This window comes from Ovis canadensis, chromosome 6 (genome assembly GCF_042477335.2).
Source record: "Ovis canadensis isolate MfBH-ARS-UI-01 breed Bighorn chromosome 6, ARS-UI_OviCan_v2, whole genome shotgun sequence".
Lineage (NCBI taxonomy): Eukaryota > Metazoa > Chordata > Mammalia > Artiodactyla > Bovidae > Ovis > Ovis canadensis.
The window spans coordinates 30,939,873-30,963,883 of record NC_091250.1 but is presented as its reverse complement, the minus strand read 5'-3'; the positions used below and the strand labels follow the sequence as shown (position 1 = coordinate 30,963,883).

The following is a 24,011-nucleotide window of genomic DNA, read 5'->3' as shown; positions in this document are numbered from 1 at the left end:
TTCATTTCTTTAGAACAAAAATCTGCAAATTACTACTACAGCTTGTGGGCCAAATCCAGTCCACCACCCATTTTTGTAAGGTCTGCAAATGAAAATCATGTCTACATTTTTAAATGGCTGGAAAAAATCAAAAGAAGCATATTTCATGACATGTGAACATTGCGTGAAATTCAAATATCAGTGCATAAATAATGCTTCACTGGAAGACAGCCATGATTACTCACTTACATATTATCTTGGCTGCTTTGGGGCTATGGAGGCAGAGTTGAGTAGTTGTGACAGAGACTTATATGGCTCACAACACTTAAAATCTTTACAGCTTTTTATGGAAGAAGTTTGCTGAGAGCCCTGGCTTAGAGCCAAGCTTACCAGTTTTTATCTTTGCATATCACTTAAACCACTCATGAGTGATGGGGCCGTCTAGTATCTGAGATGAGAAAACACTACTGGTGTAAATAAAGGTAAGGGATACAGCTGGTAGTGGACAGTTTAACACTAATAAGTGAACATCATAGAATCATGAGTCTTTTTTCCCTACCAGATCAAAAATGTTACAGTCTGCTGACTGTCTGCTGAACACTTGACTGTCCTTAAGTACCTTGCATTGTATATCCTGAAAAAATTAAACTTTCCCTCGCCTGTTCACAATTCCACTAGAATAAAAAAAAAAAATTATCTCATTAATAATAAAAAGTATTTCTTATACTTTACAAATAAATCATTATTTATACAGTGTTTTTATAGGTTATGAAATGTTTTACATACAGAATATCTTTTGATTTTCATTCCAGGTATACTTGCTATATTATACATTAGAATGAGATTGTTGAAAGGTTCACTCATGTTGTGAAAGTATGGAAAAAGCAAACATTGACTTCTGAAATATTTATCTTTCACATGCAGAATTACTTGAGAAAACACAAATTTGAGAATGCCAAAACTTCAGATTTCTGGGCAGCACTTGAAGAGGTAATGAGAAGTATATCCTCAAGAATTCCTTTGATTAACAAATGATTTATCAATCATTTCTTTATCTGATTATTCTATCCTTTTATTTCCCTTATTTTTTGATTGATTATTCTCTATTTTTTTTAATCTTAGGCAAGTAATCTCCCAGTGAAAGAAGTAATGGACACCTGGACCAATCAGATGGGTTACCCTGTACTTAATGTGAACAATATGAAGAACATCACACAGAAACGCTTTCTGTTGGACTCGAGAGCTAATTCTTCTGAGCCACATTCAGCTTTTGGGTACGACTCTATAATGTACTTCAGGGGAAGCAGAAATTTGATGGAAATACTGGCACTTCATTTAGAACTTGTTCTTCGGTACCTGATTCATAAGCACAGTGTCTTTATGGAAATAAAGACCTTTAGAAATAGCTCAGTCATCCCTGGGTTCAAAATGGTGGATTGAGCATGTGCATGCAAGTCTTATTCTTCCTGGAAGTGACTGAATAAGGAAATAGAAGTACTAAAAGAAATAAACTCAGAGAAGTAAAGAAAACAGAGAGGGACTCTGAAGTTCCTAGATGGGAGGGAGGCAAGGAGGGAGGAATATAGACAGAAAACAAACTGAGAAGGTGCGGCCAGATGGAAAGAGACTTGAGCAGAGGTGGAAGCTGATTTCCCCTACCCTAGATGGGCCTGGGCTCAATGTCAGCACTCAGAGTGGACGGCAGGAGTGAGAAGTGAGGTTGAAAGTAGGGCAGTTAATTTGAAGTCTGCACTCAGGACCATTGCATTAGCCAGACCCCTCTCCCTCCACTCTCCCTTCACTGACTGCCATTCTTTCCTCTGCACAGAGCTCTCAAAAGTCTGGCAATGACCCAGCAAAACCCAGAGGGCTTTTTTTTTGCCTGAACAAATTGACTAAAACAGTGGAGGAAAGCTAAGAATTTCCATTTGGTTGGTACACTCAGAGAAAAGCTTTCCTCCTCGTGGCATTTGTAGGATGAATGGGCTGGAGCTGCCAGCTCCACTCATACATACACAGAGCCTCTAGTCAGACTTCCTGTTCAGCGGAGAAGTCTATCTCAAAAATATACCTCTCTTCTCAACAGTAGAGGGGTTAAATACAAGACACCAAGAATAATCAGTTTAGTCCTTCTTTCTTAAACATGAATGAACATCAAAGATAACAAGATGCATGAAAAAAATCTAAAAAACATAAAAGTCAGAATCTCACATGAACAAACAATAAACCCATCTCAATAAGAGACATAATTGAAATAAAAAATTTATGAAATATATTGAGATCAAAGCTCTTATACACATTAACTAAGAGCAGATTGTTTTTGAAAGGACAAACTAAAAATATAAAAGAGCTATGAAAGATTAAAATTTCAGTTGTCAAAGAAATTAATAGACCAATTCAAAATAAATTTGGAGAATTCTCTAAAAGTACAGGACAAGCATACACAGAACTGGCAAGTGTGAAAGAGAAGATAAATATGAAAAAAAAACCTAGCACCAACTAATAGAAGTCCCTCAAAAAAGGAAAACAGAAACTTAATGGGCATATTATATCAAAGAAAGAATAAAAGACAAAGGATTCTGATTAAAACGTCCCATTGAGTACATAGTACAAAATGATAAAAACCAAAACATACTTAGCTACAGCCTCATGAACTTTCAGAGAATAAGGGTACATGAGGTACTGTGACATTAGAATTCTTCACAACAACTCTAAACACAAGAAGAACATAAAGCAGACATTTAAAATGTAGATGCAAAAAATATTTTCAGCCTCCGGTTCTCTACCCAGTCCCTAAACCAAAAGTAACAGCATAGTGAAGACATTTTCTGACATGCGGCCCCAGAAAATGCTTTACATGCTGCACTTAGAAAGTTACTAAGGCTACATTCCAGGTGAACTGGAGCAGGGAGAGAAAAAATGTGAATATATAAAAAAAGAGGAAGACACAGGATCCAGGAAACAGTGTGTCTGTCCTAGGAGATCCATGGAAGGAAATACAGGTCAGTACCCATCCGGTGGGCTCACAGCACTGTAAGAGCAGGAAGACTGGAGCTGAGTTAGGTGAGCTGCAGGAAAAAGACAGCATGATCGGGAGGATGGCAAAATTGAGGAGTTGCTGAAGGCCTATCAGTTTGGTCAACTGTAAAGAAGAAAAATTAGAAAAAAAAAAATCAAGGCCATATGTAAAAATTGTGATAAAAAAAAAAAGAAGCAGGTAGAATGATTTTATGCCACTGATAAAGTATAAGGAAAAGGAGCCTCCTGCACTGGCAGGTGGATTCTTTACCACTGAGCTACCAGGGAAACCCAAAAAGGAGTCTATTTTACCCTTATAAAATAAGGTGTTAGGGGAAATTTTTACTTAAGTGACTCAAAGGCCATGAAATCAAACCATAGAAAAGGAAATATAACTCCAACACACTTCTTGGCCAACAATAGGTATACAGCAAAACTCCATATATGTTATTTATTGTCTTTTAGTTTTTATAATCAACCAATGGATAACATGTTAAAATTTTGTTCTGGTGGCAGGTTAGATTGTACATATAAACAGTTTTAACACTGTAACAAGAAAAAAAATAGTTGACAGAAGAAAGGAGGTGGAAAAGGAAGAAAAGGTACAAGAATGTTGGGATACTGATTCAGTGGTGGACTGAAGCTGGTTTTAATCCCAACTCAGAGATGTCATTCCAGTAGCCTGAAATTGGTCATGATGTGAGTTAATAGAAATCAGCAAATAACACATTCCACCTTCCACTCCACCCTGAGAACCAGTTATTGAGCATTTACTAGCACTGCACAAGAGAACCTTATTCTACAGTTAGGAGAGAGGAGCAGTACTAAAATTTATAAAAACAAGAAATGGCAGTATGAGTATATTATCTAAAGGAACAACTGTATTTATACAAATACAGAATAATAAGAATAGCAATAATTTTGCTTTATTAAAATTTGACTGTTAAAGGGAGAATGAAATAGAAAACAGTGAAAGTGAATTAAATCACACTCTTTTGTGGGTGAGTTAATAAATACTACCTAAAAAATATAGAGGAATTTACAGTTACAGGACATCCAAAGAACTAAAACCAGAAGCATTTAAAAGGCGGTGCTTCTGAGAGAGGTGCTGGCCTGTGGGTAGAGTGGAGGAGACTTTTCAATAGCAGTTTCCCTAGTTTTTGATTGAAGATGTCTTTATTTACAATGCATAAATGAAATTCCCCTGAATATTTTAACAATTACAAACTCAATCAATCAAATTATTTTGCATATTTCATTTACAAGAAACTTCTAAACAATACTACTTAGTGAAGTGAAAGTGAAATTCCCTCAGTTGTGTCCGACTCTGCGATCCCATGGAGTACACAGTCCATGGAATTCTCCAGGCCAGAATTCAGGAGTGGGTAGTGTTTCCCTTCTTCAGGGGACCTTCCCAACCTAGGTCTCCTGCATTGCAGGCAGACTCTTTACCAACTGAGCTATCAGAGAAACCCCCAATACCACTGAAAACATTATTAAATTCCATTTACAATTTCAAATATAAACACCTAAAGACACAGATTTATAAATCTAATTTAAAATACTTTTCTATACATTTTTATGGACATAACAAACTAAAATTCATAAATATGGCATATCAAATTTCTTGGACATTTTCAACACATTAAGCTTTAAAAACAACAACAACAACAAAAAGAATCAAACCTTTAACTTTACAAAATAAGACTTTTCTAGCACATAAAAAGATGCTCAACATTACTAAATATCAGAGAAATGCAAGTGAAAACTACAGTGAGCTGTCACCTCACACTGGTCAGAATGACAAGCAGCAAAAGACCTACAAACAATAAATGCTGGAGAGGGTATGGAGAAAAGGGAACGCTCTTACGCTGTTGGTGGGAACATAAATTGGTACAAAGACTATGGAGAGCAGTATGAAGTTTTCTTAAACTACAAAGAGAACGACCAGATGATCCAACAATCCTACTACTGGGCATGTATCTGGAGAAAACCGTGATTTGAAAAGACACATGGACCCCAATGTTCATCAGCACTGTTTATAATAGCCAAGACGTGGCAGCAGCCTACACGTCCATCAACAGCAGAATGGGTGAGGAACGCATGTTATGTGTATGCAATGGAATACGACTCAGCCGTGAAAGGAACAGAATAGGGCCATTCGAGGCAACATGGACAGACCTAGAGATTCTCATGCCAAGTGCGTTAAGTCAGAGAAAGACAAATATCATATGACACCACTCATATATGGAATCATATTTGGAACAGACTCATAGGTTTCAAAAACACACTTAGGGTTACTAAAGGGGAAACATGGTGGCAGAGTATAAATTAGGAGCTTGGGATTAACATACACACACTCCGTATAAAACAGATGGCCAACAGGGGCCTACTGTATAGCACAGGGAACTCTACTCAGTATTCTACAATGACCTACGTGGGAAAAGAATCTGAAAAGAATGATACATGTATATGTATAATGGAATCACTATGCTATATGCCTGAATCTGACACTGTAAGTCAATTATAGTCCAATAAAATTACAATAACAAAACCCCAGCAAAATCAGATTTTTCTAGACATTTAAACATGACGACTGAGTTAAGATAGTCTAAGACTTTCAGTTAAAATTACAAATCCAATATGTCATTCCCTCTAATTTGCCAGATTTCTTAAACATCTCAACTATCATAAAAGCTGACAAAATATGTGCCACACAGCCAGTGGTTTCTAAACTTATCACCCTTGTATGACAACAACTTTTACAAAAGAGTTAATACTATAGCCATTGCTGTATAATTATTTTTATAGACATTAATGGAGTCCCAACTGCTCCCAACTGAAGAGAACAAAACCACAACCGCAGGATCGCCCAGCCACTGGGGCTGGTCACAGGAACCTGGATGTGCCGCTTTGGGGATATCATCTCAGACCCCCCCTCACCCAACTGAACCCCCTCCTAGACAGGATTCTGGCTAAATAAAAGCCATACACTAAATCCCCTGGAAACTATTCCAGTTTCATCCATGCTGATTTTAATTGTCTTTTAGCTTAACACTGGCTTTGGGTGGAGACAATTTCGTACCCACCACACTCCAGGTGGCTTCTAATCTCCACTGCCTGATTTCTACTGTAGAGACCCTTCACCTTCTTCCTCTCATTTTAAATAGTCTCACTGACCTTATCTTATAGTCACATATATGAAGCATCACAAGATCACTTATTCAATAGCAATTAGGATAATATGAGGAAGGAGAATTACAGGGTGTAAAGAAAGTGTCTCAGGAAGTGTTTAATAACCGTAAGCTGGTTCTTTTATAGTTAGTTCTATGTTCCAGCAAATTATCACTAGATTGGCCCATTTTAATACTGCTAGAGCCTCTGGATATTAAAATTTTAGAAACATTTGTCTCTCGCAAAACAAGCTTGCATTTGGAACTTTCACAGTAATTATTCTCTCCTGCCATACGTGTCCACTGATACACTGAGCCTGAGGCAAGAGGTGTGGTGGAGTGGAGAAGGCTACAGAAGACTTTCTGTCTTGAGGAAGTGATTCTTAAACTGAGTGAAAATTGATGTTGAGGGTGACTGTCAGGGTTGTCAAAACAGAAAACATGTATGAAGGCTCTAACGTTGAAAAGGAGCATTTTACATATGATATGCAATACTGATCGGGCATTTACTAAGTAGCTGCCACAATTTTAAGTGCTTTAGAGTATTTTTTTATAACAGATGGAGAAATTTAGGCAGAACATGATTAAACAGCTTATTCAAGGTTGCACAGAGTGTAAGTGATGGATCCTCAATTTGAATGCAGGCAGTCTGGCTCCAAGAACTGGGTGACAAAGAGGCCCTGGGAAGAGTTGGGGGCAGATAAAGCTGGAGAGGAAGACGGGGGCCAGGCGTGCAGACCACGTTAAAGATTCGAACAAAAGAGTGTGCAAATTCAAGGAATTTAAGGCAAGAACAGGCAAGATCACATTTACAATTTTCAGAGTTCCCCTCTAGTGTACAATGGAGAACAGATCACGTGGGGCCAGTGTGGATTCAGGGAGACCTGGTAGGATGATATCATAGTGGGTGACCTCTGTGAGAGATGATGGAGTTGCTGGGGCCCGCACCAGGAGAGGGGCTAGGGCTGGGGGCATGTGGCAGAGGTTCCAAAGATTGACTTGAGCTAAAATTTCCAGTTAAAGAATAAACAGTGTACAGGGAATTAAATCAGATGAATTTGCAAGGAACAATCTCCTTTTAGAACATTGTTTTCATCTTGTTTATATGGAGGAGCCTGGTAGGCTGCAGTCCATGGGGTCACTAAGAGTTGGACACGACTGAGCGACTTCACTTTCACTTTTCACTTTCATGCATTGGAGAAGGAAATGGCAACCCACTCCAGTGTTCTTGCCTGGAGAATCCCGGGGATGGGGGAGCCTGGTGGGCTGCCATCTCTGGGGTCGCGCAGAGTCGGACACGACTGAAGTGACGCAGCAGCAGCAGCAGCAGCATAGGGGTCATAGCCATATTTCTAGAGAACTGAAAAAGCTTTATAGACCCACTTTATGATACATATTCCATGCAATAGGGAACAGAATCTGTTTCCTGGCTTCCAGTTCAGGACTTTGGGAATTAAGTCACATGAATAGCACCTCAGGTGTTTCCAAAAATTCAAATTGCCAAAAACTTTCTAAGGCATGGAGGATGAAGAACACTCAGAATTATTAAATACCCTACTTTCAATAAACTGGTAGGCACTTAAACCGGAGAAGCCAGTGGTGGTCACCTTGTTGAAACCTGTTACCAGCCTCCCCCTGCCACCACCCCCCAAAAGCCTCAGCTCTCCCACAGTAAAGGAAATTCAGAGAAACTGGATATCTTGCTGGAGTGCAGGTTCTGAAAATTAATAGTTCACGCCAAAATATAGGAAAATTTGAGTTTTTAGGCCCAATGAAGTCAGTCAGGGAGTGTCTGTATATCCTTTACTTTGGAGAGGAAAGATTATGATGGAGAAGACTTTGTTTTTCATCCTTTCCTCTTCATAATATGTGAATGATTTGATACTTCGATCTGACCTGTTATCAGCTGACAGTTCAATTACATAAATGTACATAATTTATGTGATCATTCTATTAACCATAAATTGTTTTTTTTTACAGTTACTGTTTATGTTCTAGCAGATCAGATTGGCTATCTTTAATACTGCTATTTAATAGTCTTTACACATATAAAATTTTAAAAATATATTTCTTTCTTGAGAAACAAATTTCCACTGGGAAAATTTCACAGTAGTTGTTCCCTTCTCTCACTCATATCCACTGATTTGTTAAGTCAAAGACAGCCAATGGTGTTTTTAAACCTGTGAAACTGGATTTTCTAAAACTACTCCTGCATTATGGATCCCTCACCAAACAAACAAAAAAGATGTTATTGCCAATGGAACTAAGCATATCAGCCAGTCTAAAATCACTTTTAAAGTTACAATAAATCTTTATGTTTTAATATAAATTCATTTATAATAATTGGAGGTAATTAATCTTTAAATTGCATTCAGGCTCATCTGTCCATGGGGATTCTCCAGGCAAGAATACTGGAGTGGGTTGCCATGCCCTTTTCCAGGGGATCCTCCCAACCCAGGGATCGAATTGAGGTCTCCCACATTACAGGCAGATTCTTTACTGTCTGAGCCACCAGGGAAGTCCCATCAAGATTTAAAACATGGAACTATACTAACATTTATACTTTTCTTTAAATTTTTTGGTCTGAACCTTCAGATACTTTTAAAAAAATGTTAGATTAATAGATGCATGATTTTTAGTGATCATTTATCATAAAATCAATCTATTTGTTCCCTTTTTAAAAAAAGTTACAAATTAATGCATAGGAAAATAAACCTAGAAAATACAGGCTCTACTTCTAAGAACATTTCTTAAAAATCTATAGTGACTCTTGAACTAATAAGAGAGAAAAAAGACATTATATAAAAAGTTGTCATTCCTTATTTTTCATTTTGATTTAAAAGCTAAATCATGCTGCTGCTGCTGCTACGTCACTTCAGTCGTGTCCGACTCTGTGCGACCCCATAGACAGCAGCCCACCAGGTTCCCCTGTCCCTGGGATTCTCCAGGCCAGAACACTGGAGTGGGTTGCCATTTCCTTCTCCAATGCATTAAAGTGAAAAGTGAAAGGGAAGTTGCTCGGTCGTGTCCGACTCTTCGCAACACCATGGACTGCAGCCCACCAGGCTCCTCGGTCCATGGGATTTTCCAGGCAAGAGTACTGGAGTGGGATGCCATCACCTTCTCCAAAGCTAGATCATAATATATGCCTAATACCCCCAGAAAGGAACCTTTTTCCCCTCCAATCCTAGTATTTACTTGCTCTCTGTTCAGATATATTCCTGTCTGATAGACAACATTAAGTCATACTATAAACTAAGTGACCTCTTCCCTTTTCTCACTGCTTAAATCCAACATCAGGGAGTTCTTACTGATCAGAAGCTTTTTATAACCTAAATGGCTCACAAGTGTGTAAGGTATTGTTCTAACACTATGGCCTCAACCCATCTCTTAGAAATGGGTGAGTTTCACATCTCCATCAGAGAGAGTTCTCTATGGGACAGGTTTACGTGTCTTTGGCAGTCTAGTCAATGTAAACAGGTGCAAGAATGCAAGTAGGTATATTAGGGCAAAATTAGTTTCCTTATTTTAAAAATTAGATTGGCCATATTTATACTGCCAGAAACTGTTACATTGTTTTACATATTTCTGGGAAGAGACTTTTCTCTTTTTTTAACTTATTTTTTAATTGGAGGAAAATTGCTTTATGATGCTGTGTTGGTTTCTGCCATACAACAAAGTGAATCAGTCATAATTTTATATATATATATATATACACACATATATGGGCTTCTCTGGTGGCCCAGACAGTAAAGAATCCGCCTGCAATGTGGGGTACCTCAGTTTGATCCCTGGGTTGGGTTGGGAAGATCCCCTGGAGGAGGGCATGGCAACCCACTCCAGTATTCTTACCTGGAGAATCCCCATGGACAGAGGAGCCTGGCGGGCTACCTGGGGTCGCTAAGAGTCAGACACGACTGAGCAATTAAGCACATACGCACACATATATATATTCCCTGTTAGATATTTAAAAAGTGAATTATACCTTTAAAAATATACTCTTGAAGTTTAGATAACATATAAGAAACTATCATTTCATTTATGTAATTTTTATTTTTTGATATTTTGTACTCTCAAATCTATTGTTTTACTCAGATTATATTAGATCCTGCAAGTGGTTCCAAAACTACAAAATTATATAGCCTCAACCTTCTAACCTTTTTTGTCTTATGGTGCTCTTATAGACCTCAGGGTAATATTTTTTTACATGACCTTAGTAATATATCTTATGCTTACTCTCAGGCACAGCCTAGTCCCAAACACCATGTCTTAGAGGGGACAGCGGAAGTGTGAAATCCTAACTGTATACATAGGGTATCCAGACACTGCAGAATCAGTTGTTTCAGTTGGGTTGGCAAGGGGGAAAGCTGAGGAGAATGAAATGTTAGTCTACATAGCAACACCAAATCAGCAGAGCAGTGAGAGTGAAATCTGTAGGTAGGATATGACTTTTAAAAGACGTTTCTTTGTCTATCTGTCAAGAAGTTATAAGGTATCCTTCTTAGGTTCACTAAAATCAGACTCTGATCATTCAAGTGACAGCGACTCATAAGGAAATCTAGGAAAGGCTGGTGGGGGATTGGGTAGTGGGATATCAAACAGCAAAATACAGCAGGCAGGTGCTGTCCAAGGTAACTACCCTATAAGGAAGCTCTAGAGACTGCTTCAGCACGGTCCTGCCAGATGGGGCAAAGAACACTCTCACGCCCAGCCACCACTGGCTAAAGATTGCACCCAAGGGTATACATTTTCAGGAACTTCTGGCTTCCCTTGATCAGGCAGCCAGAGGGCAGTCCTCTGACAGACCCGGTGTTGGCTGTCGGCAGGGAAAGCACATTGGAATCTACAACTGGAAGTACAAATATGACAAAGGGATTCAAGGGGATAAAGATGGACCACTGACAATGTCTCCTATAAGATCCAAGAAACAGTTTATGTACTGGTTCTGTGAAACTTAACAGCCGAAAATATTCAAATGCAAAAAAATCCTTCAAGAAAGCTAGTAAAAGCTCAACCTATAAAACATTTCACTAATTATAAAAGAAAGGATTACTTCTTTCATGCAGATGACAAACACACATCTCTCTGAATTATATAAATTTTATTAGCTCTTGAAAGGGAGAAATCTCATTCCCCCATTCTCTGTTAGGGACTTGAATGATCACAGGTCGTTGGTCAACTTTGAGGCGAAACCTAAACCCAAACTCAGATTTCATCGTTTCTCTAGATCTCCTTTATTTTCGGACTGGTAAGGTATGATAATGAGAACAACCAAAAAGACACTTATGATCTCTTTTAAGAGATTTCAAGAGTAAATATTAGGTATACATATTGTATCAAAATACAAAGCTCATCTCCTCCCTTGGCTCCAGGAGAAAATACCAAGGAGCTAAAGAAAACACTAAAAATCCCTGAAACGTGCTTGCCCAGTGATTTTCTTTGCAGCACACTGGTGCACATGATTCTAAATAGGAGATATTTAAAGAGCATGAGACATTTTAAGGGATGATGGTGGTAGTATCATTTCAATGTAATTTCTAAAATGTTTCATTTCCTTCACAGCATTTTAAGATTGTCTTCTGAATTCTAACAATGCATTATGTTCCTTGATGGGAACTATAGCATACTAGAGTGCATATGAGTATATATGTGAATGCTTGGTTTTCTTGTATAATATATATATTATATTTATGCAATACTTCTATCCCAAAGTCTCAAGGCATTTTATTGAAATAATCTTCTTCACCTTAGCTAATTTTCTGAAAAAGATTTCCAAATTCTAAAGATTTATATAAATTGAAAGCAATTACATAGTCTATCTTTACCATAAAAAGAGTACAATGTATTAACTGTGTTAATTGTATACTATATACTAGATAATCACATATGAGGACAATATGCTTATTTATTGCCTTTTATGCTTGTCTATTTTTACTTTGGAAATATTTTTATGTTTTAGTAATCAAAGTTAAATTTTTCTTTTTAAAAAACTAGTTACACATGGAATATTCCAGTTAAATGGACTGAAGATGATGAACAAAGGATTACATTATACAATAGGTCAGAAACAGGAGGTAAATATCATCAATTGATTTATTTCTTCCTTGAATTAATGTACTACATTAAATAAGTATGTGTAAAGAAACAGCAATAAAACTGGAATTTATGATGTGAATTTCAGCTAAAAGAAATCTCTTAAATAATTAACTGATAAGCCCAAATCCTTATCTATAATAAGGAGAATTTTTTGCCTTAAGAAATTCTTTGTAATGATTTACCATAACTGAAACAATAATAAATACCTACATTCAAAGAGAAGGGTCATACACCCAACCACTAGAAGATCAGTGAATCAGTTTTCTTCTTTGCTTTCCTCTCTTCCCTCTTTTTTCCTTCCCTCTTCCTTTCTTTTTGTAAATATCAAATGTCATTGAATTTCTTAAAATGTTATGTGACAAGCATGACTTTTAAAATACTGCCATTAAATCAGACCTAATGTTTTTCTCAAATCGGCATGACACTAGAATTTTTAATGACACTAAGTTATTTTTTCTAAGCTGTAAGTTGTCACCAGTAGCTCAAGGGACTATCTGTATCTATATCCATTCATCTACCCATCCATCCATCCACCTCCCTAAGTGAACGCATTGGCCCTTGCCTGTGTTAAAGTTCAGCTGTGACTGTTCCATCCACTTAAGTCAACTAGAAATATATTTCTGTATTCTATTTCCATTCATTTGTATTTTCTTTTCTTGAAAAATTTTAGTTATATGAAAACAAGACCTTATCACATGTTTTCTACTACAGATCGCTGAAAAAATAATTTAAAAAGGCAAGTTTTAGCAACTATCCAAAAAGAATCCTGCTTTCTATACTTCTGCTATTGTGCTTGTTTTGTGTTTCAAAGTCTCTTCTTATCTAAAACAAAATGAGACTCTTCATCCCATCCCATAAGGACTTGGTTTCCAAATAGCATTTGGCATGGACTTTCACCCATTGCTTCTCAAGAATAAAAGCAGATCATCTACCCTCTATTTACATATGCCTATTCGCTCCTGCAAAATATTCTAAAATAGTAATTCATTTCCTCTGGCAAGTAAATTTTTACCCTGTTTCCAGTAGATTAAAAAAATAGCTTTATTGAGATACAATTCACATATTAAAAAATTTCCCCATTTAAAGTGTGCTATCCACTTTTTATTACATTCACAGATATGTGTAGCCATCACCACAGTCAATTTTACAGCATTTCAGTCACCTCAAAAAGAAATTCCACACCCTTTAGCTATCAACTCCTCTATTCTCCTAAACCTAGCCCTAAGCAATAACTAACCTATTTTTTTATCTTCATAGATTTGGCTATTTTGGACATTTCATATAAATGGAATGATATCTATAGCATTTTGTGAGTGGCTTCTTTCGCCTAGCTTGTTTTCAAATCCATCTATGTCATAGCATGTATCAGTACTAAATTCCTTTCTACTGCCAAGTTATATTCACATCATATTGATATACCACCTTTTATCTGTTCATCAGTTGATGAGCATATGGATTGTTTCTGTCTTTTGCCTATTATGAATATTTCTATAAACATTTGTGTACAAGTTTCCATATGGCTCCTATAAGGTTTTTTCAGCTTTGTTTCTTTTTTTATTTCTATTATAAATTATTTGTGATTTTAAAAATAATTGTAGTTCTTTGCATACCTTGGCTGTGCTGGGTCTTCGTTGCTGCAAGGCGTTTCTCTGGCTGTGTTCAGCAGGGCTGCCCTCCGGTCGCGGTGTGTGGGCTCCTCACTGCGGTGGCTTCTCCTGTTGCAAAGCAGGGGTTCTAGGGCTCGCGGGCTTCTTCGATAGTTTTGGCTCTCTAGCTCTAGAGCGCAGGCTCAACAGTTGTGGCCCACAGGCTTTGTTACTCCACGGCGCATGGGATTTTCCCCAGATCACGGATCCAACCTATGTCTCCTGCATTGGCAGGCGGATGCTTTACCACTAAGCCACCAGGGAAGCCCTATTTTGTGATTTTTAGCTTTTACTGTAAACTCTACTAGCTTTGCTATTGTCAAGGTAAGACCTTTCACTGTTGTCTTTACAACAAAAACTTTCTCTTGGTCATTTATACTAACTTTAATTGATGTAGTCAGCAGTCTCTCCTAAATTCTTCTAGAATACCCAGACCAGTATTTTATATAGGATAATTTTGTTTGCATACCAAGATCTTTTCTGACCTTTTTCTTACTTAAGCCAAAGGAAAATGGAGACAGAAAAAAATACAGTAAAAAAAAATGTTCGATAGCACCAATAAACATAATGAGGCTAGGATTCCCTTGGGAAATTTTCAGTGGATTTGGCTGAAATATTACTACATATTTTCCCCATTGGTCACCACTGGTTAACTGAAGATAGGAGGAACATCTGGGAATCTTCTTGATTTGATGTTTACAAATTTAAAGCATGGATAATTTATTTTCACTAATACAATCTATTTAGAATTTTCATAAAGTGAGGTTTTCATAAATGTAAAATTTCCAGGTATAACTAAAGTTTATTCTAGTGGTCCAGAAAATAGATTTCAGGAGTTAATAATAAACATTTTTCTTATGTGTATTATGTCCTTATTAGACACAATGTTTTAATAATGAAGTTAGTCCTTAATTAATTAAAATATTAATTCTTTCAAACAAGTATTTACTGAGCACTAACTAATGGGCCAGACACAGGGGTAGATATAGAGATAATGCTGAGCGAAAAATCCCCACAATTCTTACTTTGTAGCACTTACTGTCTAAGGAGGGTGTGGGCGAGTCAGCAGGCAAATATAACACCATGTCATAAGGGCCTGGCTCACAGGAGAAGTACAAGTGGAGATCTAGAAGTCGAGAAAAGTTAGTAAAGAAAGGGACATCTGTCTGAGGGTTAGGGGGACTTACTGGTAGAGTTTATGTGATAATAGGGTTGACTGCGTATAGACTCAAACAGTGCTATGGACAGAAAATGTTAGTATGAAAGGGAGAGAGCAAAGGGCTCGCAGGGCAACCTTGATCCCTCTGTCACTCGATTTGAGACATTTCTTTTGCTGTAACTACCGACTTTTATCTGTCCCTCCCCTCCCTGTAGAATATTCCTTGAGAATGAAGCTTTCTTTTGTTGTTGTGTGGGTGTTCCATATCTCCAGCAGATACCTAGTAATTGTTAATTGAAGGAATGAATGAAGTGGCTCTAATGGCCACAGAGCTTTGTTGACAAACCTATCTTTATCTGCAGCTTCAGAATCATGACTGGTCATTTAGCCAGAAGCAAATTAGACATCTCTTCCTACTTCAAAGTGCCTGCTCCATTTTTAGGCTATGCAATAAGTTCCTGTTTCCTGTTTAGGGACATCTTCAACTCCCAGCTCAGAGCACAGATGACAACATGTCCTGTGGGTACTGAATGGGCAACCAGCTCAGGTTACCAGCCCCACCTCCTTCTTCTCGGTTTCTTTGGTGATTCATCAGCTAGAAATTTCCCAGGCAATAGTGGGGCTTCCCCTAAGGTCTTTTATTCACATTTGTGTTGTGCACAATATTTTAAAGAAGAAAACAATTAAACATGTACTTTTTAACAAAAGAAGAGGATCTCCATCTCAGGGCCTTCTCTGGCAATTCTAACCTACCCTGAATAATCTCTCCTCTTATTGTTGAGAGCATATTTTATGCTATTAGTTTCATCAATCCTTAGATTTTAAGCAACATCATTATCAAGGTTCATATTCTCTGTCTTTTCTTTTTATGTAAATTATAAGCCCTTTGAAGGTACATACTGCCTAGCATACTCCCTGTCTCCTGTTCACCCTATTCCCTCAAGGCACTGTGTACATCTTAAGATGTACTAAGAATTCAGCAAGTCCTTTCTTAATTAAGGCTTGTTTGCCTGAAAACTGCTGTCCTAGAGGCTGCCTATGTATACTGAATGCCTCTATCTTTAGCATCAGCTACTATACTGTCTATTGTCAACGTATCTACATTTAGTAGTATACCACCTTTTTGTTTTTAATCTGCTTTCCAACATTTGACTTATAGATTAGCATACGATATCAGACAACCAGTCTTGCTAAAACAGATTTAAAAATAGGGATTCATGAGCATATAGGGTCTAAAAGACAGTTTTAGGGCATAGGATGTAGAACAGACTTTGTGATGACTGTTTTCACAACTCTTTCAGTTACGTATTATGGATGATTTAGATAACCAAATTCTATCATATAAATATTCCTAAAATGTTATGGTTGTTATAATGAAATATTTCATATCAAAATAATGATGGACATATATTTTTCTAATTTAATGAGAGAGAGAGAGAAAGAAAACAAAAAGAAAAGACATCCATAATCATTCATTATGGATTCAGTTTTGCAGATTGAGAAGCTCAGTTTGTTTAATTCAGCACTGGTCAACAAAGTCTTGAAGGACTTATTCACATGAACCACACAGATAAGAATGCTAATTTGTTAATTTACAAAGACAAAAACACACTGGCTAACGTCAACTAGAATATTCACTTCAGCTAATTAGGCATCTCTTCCAGGAAGAAAGTTTACTTAACTAGGGTAAAGAGAGAGCTAAGTTACATCAATTGCTTTAAAGATGTCAATCAAGCTGTGACAGCTTTGTATATTGCATTAACCAGGGAAGCCTAATTATTGCATATATTGGCTATCAGGAGTAGTTAAATGCAACAAAAATTTCTTATTCATGCAGCAGTCCAATGGAGATGTTCCTGACCTGCCATCTCTCCTAGGTAGCTCATATGCAGATAATGACTTAGAATTCCTGTCTTTTTCCTTCTTATGGCTCCACTTCCTCTCTCTCTACAGACTAATATTAGACTTCTGTACTGGATCTCTTGCATCTGATCAGAGGACAGAGGAAGATAATGGAGGGACCAGACCTAGAAGGGGATCTATTATTTCTGCCCACACTTTATGCCCCAGTGTCAATCATATGTTGCCACCAAACTGCAAGGGAGGCTAATAAATATAGTCTAGCTGTGTACCTAGAAGAAAAGGGAACAGTGTGGTAAACAACCAACAGATTTCTCCACATACACTGTTTTCTGTAAGAGCAGATCTGTCAAACAGATCAAAAGGAAAGAAAGTTTTAGAAACAGTTCCTACCCAGAAAGAATCCATTTACCATTCTTATCCATAAAACTAGAAAGAAGTGCTGCAAAACAATTTATAAATTCTGTGATTACTATGTGGCCATTAAATCTACATCTTCATATACATAAAATGAAATTGCAAAGTGTTTACAATATAATTTCAAGTGAAAAGGATTAATAATCAAAAACAATATACACACACAAGAGAAAAACATAATGTCAACTGGTGGTGGCTAATTTTTGTATTCTTCATTATATTCTTTTTTTATTTTCCAAATACATATTTGAAACCATAAAGAACACATCCTACTGTTATAATCAGAAAAATCTTATTACTAACTGGAGAAACAGAGTGAATCATGCGCCCTTTATTCTATGTGCTGCCTGGAACAGCCATCAGTATTTTATCCTACTTACTTTATTATGCAACTAAACAGCCCCACAGTATTTTGCTGTTGACAGCTGCTCCAGAAGTAGCATGAACTTGGAAAGTCCAGTAACTACTGACTTCCTGGACCTCAGCTTCCTCATCCATAAAGTGAGAAAAATCACAGTAACTCTAGACAGGCTTAACTAGGTATATATAAAGCACACTAAAATACTGCTGTATTTAGATGGATTGCCAGGAACTTCTCAATGTTATTTATATTTGCCTTGCTATTTATAGAACTGGCGGCATATCCCCTTTCATAATAATGGGGATAGCTACCATCTGTTGGACACATAACTATGTAGCCGACACTTTACCTATGTTATCTTATTTAATCTTCACAATAGCCCTGTGAGGGATTTTTATCCATTTCCCTCATGGTGAACTGAGACACAGAGAGGTCAAGTGATTTGGCCAAGATCACACAGCTAGTAAGTCAGAGAGAGCAATGATTGTATCCTAGACCTGTCAGACTCGAAAGTTCATGTTCTTTCTCCTGTAACATATGGCTCTGTGCTTAGCAAGAGGCTCTCCTCCTGATGCAAACATTCAAAGTGTATGGCTGCCAAAAGATTAGCTTCCTTTCAACAACCTGTCCATGGGAGAATGACAAAGAAAGATAAATACTACATGAGTGAGGTAAAGGTTTACAATTTGTCAAGAACCTACTATGAATGTTTCTAAAGAAACTTATTGTCTTGTTGAAGTGTTTACTCATGTATTATGAAAAACTACTGTGTCGCTGGATATCTTCCAAACCTTGTGAGCACTTCCAAAATGTAAATCACCTTTCCTCCCAAACTGACTCATCTTCCTCTCTTCCTTCTGTAATGGCAACACCATTATTCATCCAGTCATGCACGCCATTTTCCCCTCTAACTGTCCACATCAAGACAGAAAAGATAGCGTTGATTTTATTGGTGATGTGTCTCTTGAACACATCATCTATTTTCATCATCTCCACATTAAGGTAAACTCTCATTTTCTCTTGCCCTAGATTAACACAGTAGACTCTAGAATCTCCTTCCCATCCTACCATCAAAATTATCTTTCTAGAAACAGACCTGAGTGTATTATTTACCTGCCTAAAAATCTTCTCTTTTCTTACCATCTCTCAGAAGACGGACTTAAAACAGCGTGTGGCTCTTCACACTGAAGCCCCACTTTTACTTCCAGCCGCATATCCTATTTTCCAATATCACATCCCATGTTATTATTACATTAAACTATCTGAAGTTATTTAAATATACTAAGTATTCCCACATCATTATTTAAATTGCATATTGCCCATACAGACAAAGAGTATAGGAGTTAAAAAGTATATGAGTAATGCTAAACAAACACTGGTCATATCAGAGCATAAATACTATTTGGAGTTCAGTTCCGTTCAATTGCTCAGTGTCCAGCTCTTTGAGACTCCATGGACTGCAGTATGCCAGGCTTCCCTGTTCTTCACCAACTCCTGGAGCTTGCTCAAACTCATGTCCACTGAGTTAGTGACACCCTCCAACCATCTTATCCTCTGTTGACCCCTTCTCCTCCTGCCTTATTTTGAGTAGTTTTTACTTAAAACGTCTTTGTTCCTTCAATGTTGAGCTTCCAAAATCTATATCCTAGAGCCTTATGTAAATTCTAAATACTACTTTAGAAATCAAGTTAATTTGGTAAATCCACTGATGAAAAAACATTGATATAATCAGTTGAAATATGAAAGTAGAAGGCTTTACAAAAATAAATAAAATTGGGAGAACGAGTATGCAATGGACTACAAGATCAAAAAGGCTGTATTTGGATTTTAGTCCTATTGCAAGCCTTCTTCACATTTGAAAATTGTTACTGACCCTCAAATCATTATCCTGCTTAGCAATCACCATATCCATCAATTAGGATATTGATTTTAAATAAACATAGTATTCTTTTAAATGTTTACATTTTTATATCCTTCCTAGGCTATCCCAGTGAATATTCTTTGTGTAATTAATCCATCATGATTAAGAATATATGGATTACCCCCAAAGGGCATGGACTTCTCTGTCTTTAAGTACTGCGTTGTTTTTTTTTAATTTTTTTATTGAGGGATTGATAAGCATAGAATTATTTCACCCATATGACAAGCTTCTGAAAGTAAGAAATAATAATAAGTCACAAATTACAGGGCACTTAATATAGGTAAGTGCCCTGTAATTATTTCTTTTTCATCTCACACACTACAATGACATGTTAAAATTAGGCAATAAGAATAATAAGAATTAGACTTTGGGGCTTTGGATCCAAATCAAACTTGACTCCTCAAACTAACATTTCTTTTCTTTTTGCCCTCTGGGTCTAATTTCTATGTATTTACAGTATGTGCAAACATGTTTCTCATTAGTGTTTATTTACTACCACAGGAATCACTTTGGGATCTACTCTTAGTGGAAATGCTTTTCTCAAAATAAACCCTGATCATATTGGCTTTTATCGTGTAAATTATGAAGTGTCAACTTGGGAATGGATAGCTACCAATCTTTCCATCAACCACACGGTAAGAGTAGAAATTGTTGTGAATTGTTTTACTTTTGTTCTAAGAACAGCATCTTAATGATATTAATTTTTCAATATATTTTGCTTTAAGATTCATGTTTCCTACCTTTCTTTCTTTCTCTTCCCAGGACTTTTCTTCTGCTGATCGTGCAAGTTTTATTGATGATGCTTTTGCCTTGGCACGGTAGGTTTCGGAATGAGATTCAATTATTTAAAATACTACGGATCTTGTCATAAATTTCTTTTAAAATGAATTACAACACAGTTTAAGTATTAATTTATAGTTTAAAGTATCCAGAACCACTATTTACAACATTATTATTTTACGTAGCTTTCTTCTTTAAAACTAATATGAGCCTTATAGCCAAAATACTGATATCAGCCCTTAACAGACACAAAAACCTCACCTACCCTATTGACTTTAAGTGAAGTTTGACTAATCTGAGTTCTTCAGCTAATTAGGAGTGACACTTACAAATGCTCAAAAGTGCACCATTATAATTTGATTTAATAAAAAGACAATGTGTTTCATGAACTCATCTCTGTGAGCCCAAACCCACTGTAAGATTTTTTTCCCCTTAGTTCTTTTTTAAAATTTTATTTATTTTGCTCTTTATTTTTTATTTTTTTTTACTTTACAATACTGTATTGGTTTTGCCATACATTGACATGAATCCGCCACAGGTATACATGAGTTCCCAATCCTGAACCCCCTTCCCACCACCCTCCCCATATCATCTCTCTGGGTCATCCCAGTGCACCAGCCCCAAGCCTCTTGTATCCTGTATCGAACCTAGACTGGCGATTCGTTTCTTATATGCTAGTATGCATGTTTCAATGCCATTCTCCCAAATCATCCCACCCTCTCCCTCTCCCACAGAGTCCAAAAGTCTGTTCAGATTTTATGGCTAGAGTTTTCAAATATTATTCAGGTCACTGGGGTAAGAAGAATGAGACATGGTGCTCTAGGATTGATAGAATTAAAGTGTCATTTCAGAAATTTGAATTTTTTCTCATGGCCTAAAGGTAGTTTAACTTAGAAAAAAACAACCCACACCTTGAAAAAAGAAAATAATCAACATAGATTGGGGTAATGTAAGAGTAGTAATCATAGCACCTTTGAGATTCTTTTTTCAGCTAGGCTAACACTAGTAATTTGACCAGTATTTTTTGAATTTCTGGCACTTCTGTAGGAGCTAGGGACACACCCAACTTGTTTTGCTGACTTTGTAGTAGCCTCATTTTAGACACAAGCAATGTACTGACAATGAGATGCTAGTCCCCCTGGAGAAGGCAATGGCACCCCACTCCAGTACTCTTGCCTGGAAAATCCCATGGACGGAGGAGCCTGGTGGGCTGCAGTCCATGGGGTCACTAAGAGTCGGGAACGACTGAGCAACTTCACTTTCACTTTTCACTTTCCTGCATTGGAGAAGGAAATGGCAACCCACTCCAGTGTTCTTGCCTGGAGAATCCCAGGGACGGGGGAGCTTGGTGGGCTGCCATCTGTGGGGTCACACAGAGTCAGACACGACTGAAGCGACTTAGCAGCAGCAGCAGCAGTTCCCCTTGTCTGAGTTGGGTGTCCCTTTTATAGGCCCCTATGTTTCCAGTGATATCAATTGTCATTGCTTATTAATTATCCATCTCACCCACCAAATTATAAGTTTCATGAAGGTAGGCACCTGGATCATGTTCCTCTTCATTTTATCCCCAGCTCCTAACTGTGCCTGGCCACTGGTAGATGTTCATTAAATAGGAACTGAATATATGGCTGGAAGGATAGTATAACAGCGCTAAAGGCATGGGAGAACTATTTTACATGAAATCCCTAGATACTGCAAGTTAGAAACCCTTTGTGATATTTTTAAGGGAGGAATTTATAGGGAATTAAAAACAAGCTCTCAAACCATGTTAAAATCCTGGCTCTGTGTAACCTTGAGAGAGTTTCTTAACTTGTCTCTGCTTCAGTTAGTTTCCTTACTAGTAAAATGGATATGAACTTACAACACTCTTGTGTGGAATAAGTGAGAGAATGTACACAAAGGACCCCAACCATTGTCCAGTCTTTAGGAAGTGCTCAATAGATCGTAGTGCTTGGCCAAAAAAGGCACCCACCATTGCTTAGCAGCAGCAAAGAAGCATTTGGTAGCTCAGTGGTGAAGAATCCACCTGTCAATGCAGGAGACATGGGTTTGATCACTGGGTCAGGAAGATCCCCTGGAGAAGGCAATGACAGTCCACTCCAGTTTTCTTGCCTCAGAAATCTCATGGACAGAGGAGCTTGGCAGACTACATTCCCCGGCATTACACAGAGTTGGACACGATTGAGCGACTAAACAAAAGAAGCATTTCCAAAAGCTCTTCTAAATTTGTAATCTAGACTCTATTGTAGGTATTAGAACTTGATTCTCTTTGGTGAACCTCCAAGTTTAATCTCCTGGCTATGTAACAGAGTATTTTTATTATGTTATGGTATATCAATCCCTCATTTATAAATATATATTGAGCACCTACTCTGTTCCTGGCACTATCTAGATTGGGAAAATTAAGTGGTAATATGGTGAAAAAAAATGATCCACCTTTTAGGGAATTCCCTGGCAGTGCAGTGGTTATAACCCTGCACTTTCACTGCTGAGGGCATGGGTTCAATCCCTGGTCCAGGAATTAAGAAATTGAAAGCTGCATGGTGTGGCCAAAAAGAAAAAAGAAAAAAAAAAGCCTTTTTTAAATATAATAGGACTATTAGATTTTTTTTTCAGGAAAACTCTCCTGTGAATGCATTATGATCTTTTCCAAAGCTTAGCATCTTATCTGTAAAGATTATAAAGATATTATAATATCTTTACAGTTTAATTTTCATCATAACACAGTTCTTTTGCTTTAAGAAGTGAAAGCCTCTTGAACAGCTTTCTCTGAGGAATGGGATACAAAGTGGATAACTCACACAATTGAACAATCTTCCTGCGTTTGTTCAGCTGCTTGACCATAGCCCCATCAAATTTTGAAGAGCTTCAGAAAGGAAGAAAGTGAAACAAATTTGAAAGTCAAAAAGCATGTAGAATCACACAGCAACCAATCCAGAAAATACCTGAGCTCTCATCTGAAACATTGCCTGAGCTATTGCGTTATCACCCAATTTCTGTCTGCAACACATGAGGAAAAACGGACTCAGAAACAGACCCCCACCTGTATTAGTTAGAGTCTGTCCCAAATCACTCAAACTTCAGAGAAAAATAGAAATGCGTAGATAGATAAGTGCATGAGGGAGGATTAGAATTTACACAGTTCTACTCTGATATTCAAAAAGAAATGAACTATTATGTTTCATCAGTAAAATGACAGATCTAAAAATAAATATATTCTTGATTTCCCTGCCCCCAAATGTGAGGAGCCAGGAGTCTTACTGCTCTCCAGCTGGGCACATTTGCTGAAGACAAGGAGTAAGAATTCACCCAGTCACTCTGAGTCCCCACGACAGGCTCAGCTCAACCATATGCCCTGCCTAGTTATACCCTCAAAGTTTTTAAGTTCATTTAAAGTTTCCCCCAGCCCCCTACTCAGGCTAGTTTCAGGCCAGCCACCTGCAATGAGAACAAGGTGCCTGATCTCCTCTCCGTTTTGCTACACGGAGCTCCTGCTTCTCACCATGTTGCCTCTGATTCTCCACTGCGAGGAGCACAGGCAGAGGAGGGAAGATCCTGACATGCTGTCTACTTCTGGTCCTCTCTGAACTCTGGACATGTT

At 37.5% G+C, this 24,011-nt stretch overlaps 1 protein-coding gene and 1 long non-coding RNA gene across 3 annotated transcripts in view; one reads left to right on the top strand and one right to left on the bottom strand.

Annotated features, from left to right (window-relative positions):
• The window catches only part of LOC138442319 (uncharacterized), a 123,665-nt gene that overhangs the window by 47,814 nt on the left and 51,840 nt on the right, over positions 1 to 24,011 (bottom strand). The gene's annotated exons all lie outside the window — the stretch shown is intronic.
• ENPEP (glutamyl aminopeptidase) overlaps positions 1 to 24,011 on the top strand; it is an 80,703-nt gene that overhangs the window by 36,278 nt on the left and 20,414 nt on the right. Inside the window, exons 9-13 of the mRNA XM_069593524.1 lie at positions 904 to 969; positions 1,102 to 1,253; positions 12,165 to 12,244; positions 20,132 to 20,265; positions 20,393 to 20,448. Of these exons, the coding sequence (XP_069449625.1) occupies positions 904 to 969; positions 1,102 to 1,253; positions 12,165 to 12,244; positions 20,132 to 20,265; positions 20,393 to 20,448 (488 nt within the window). The remainder of the gene's footprint in view (positions 1 to 903; positions 970 to 1,101; positions 1,254 to 12,164; positions 12,245 to 20,131; positions 20,266 to 20,392; positions 20,449 to 24,011) is intronic.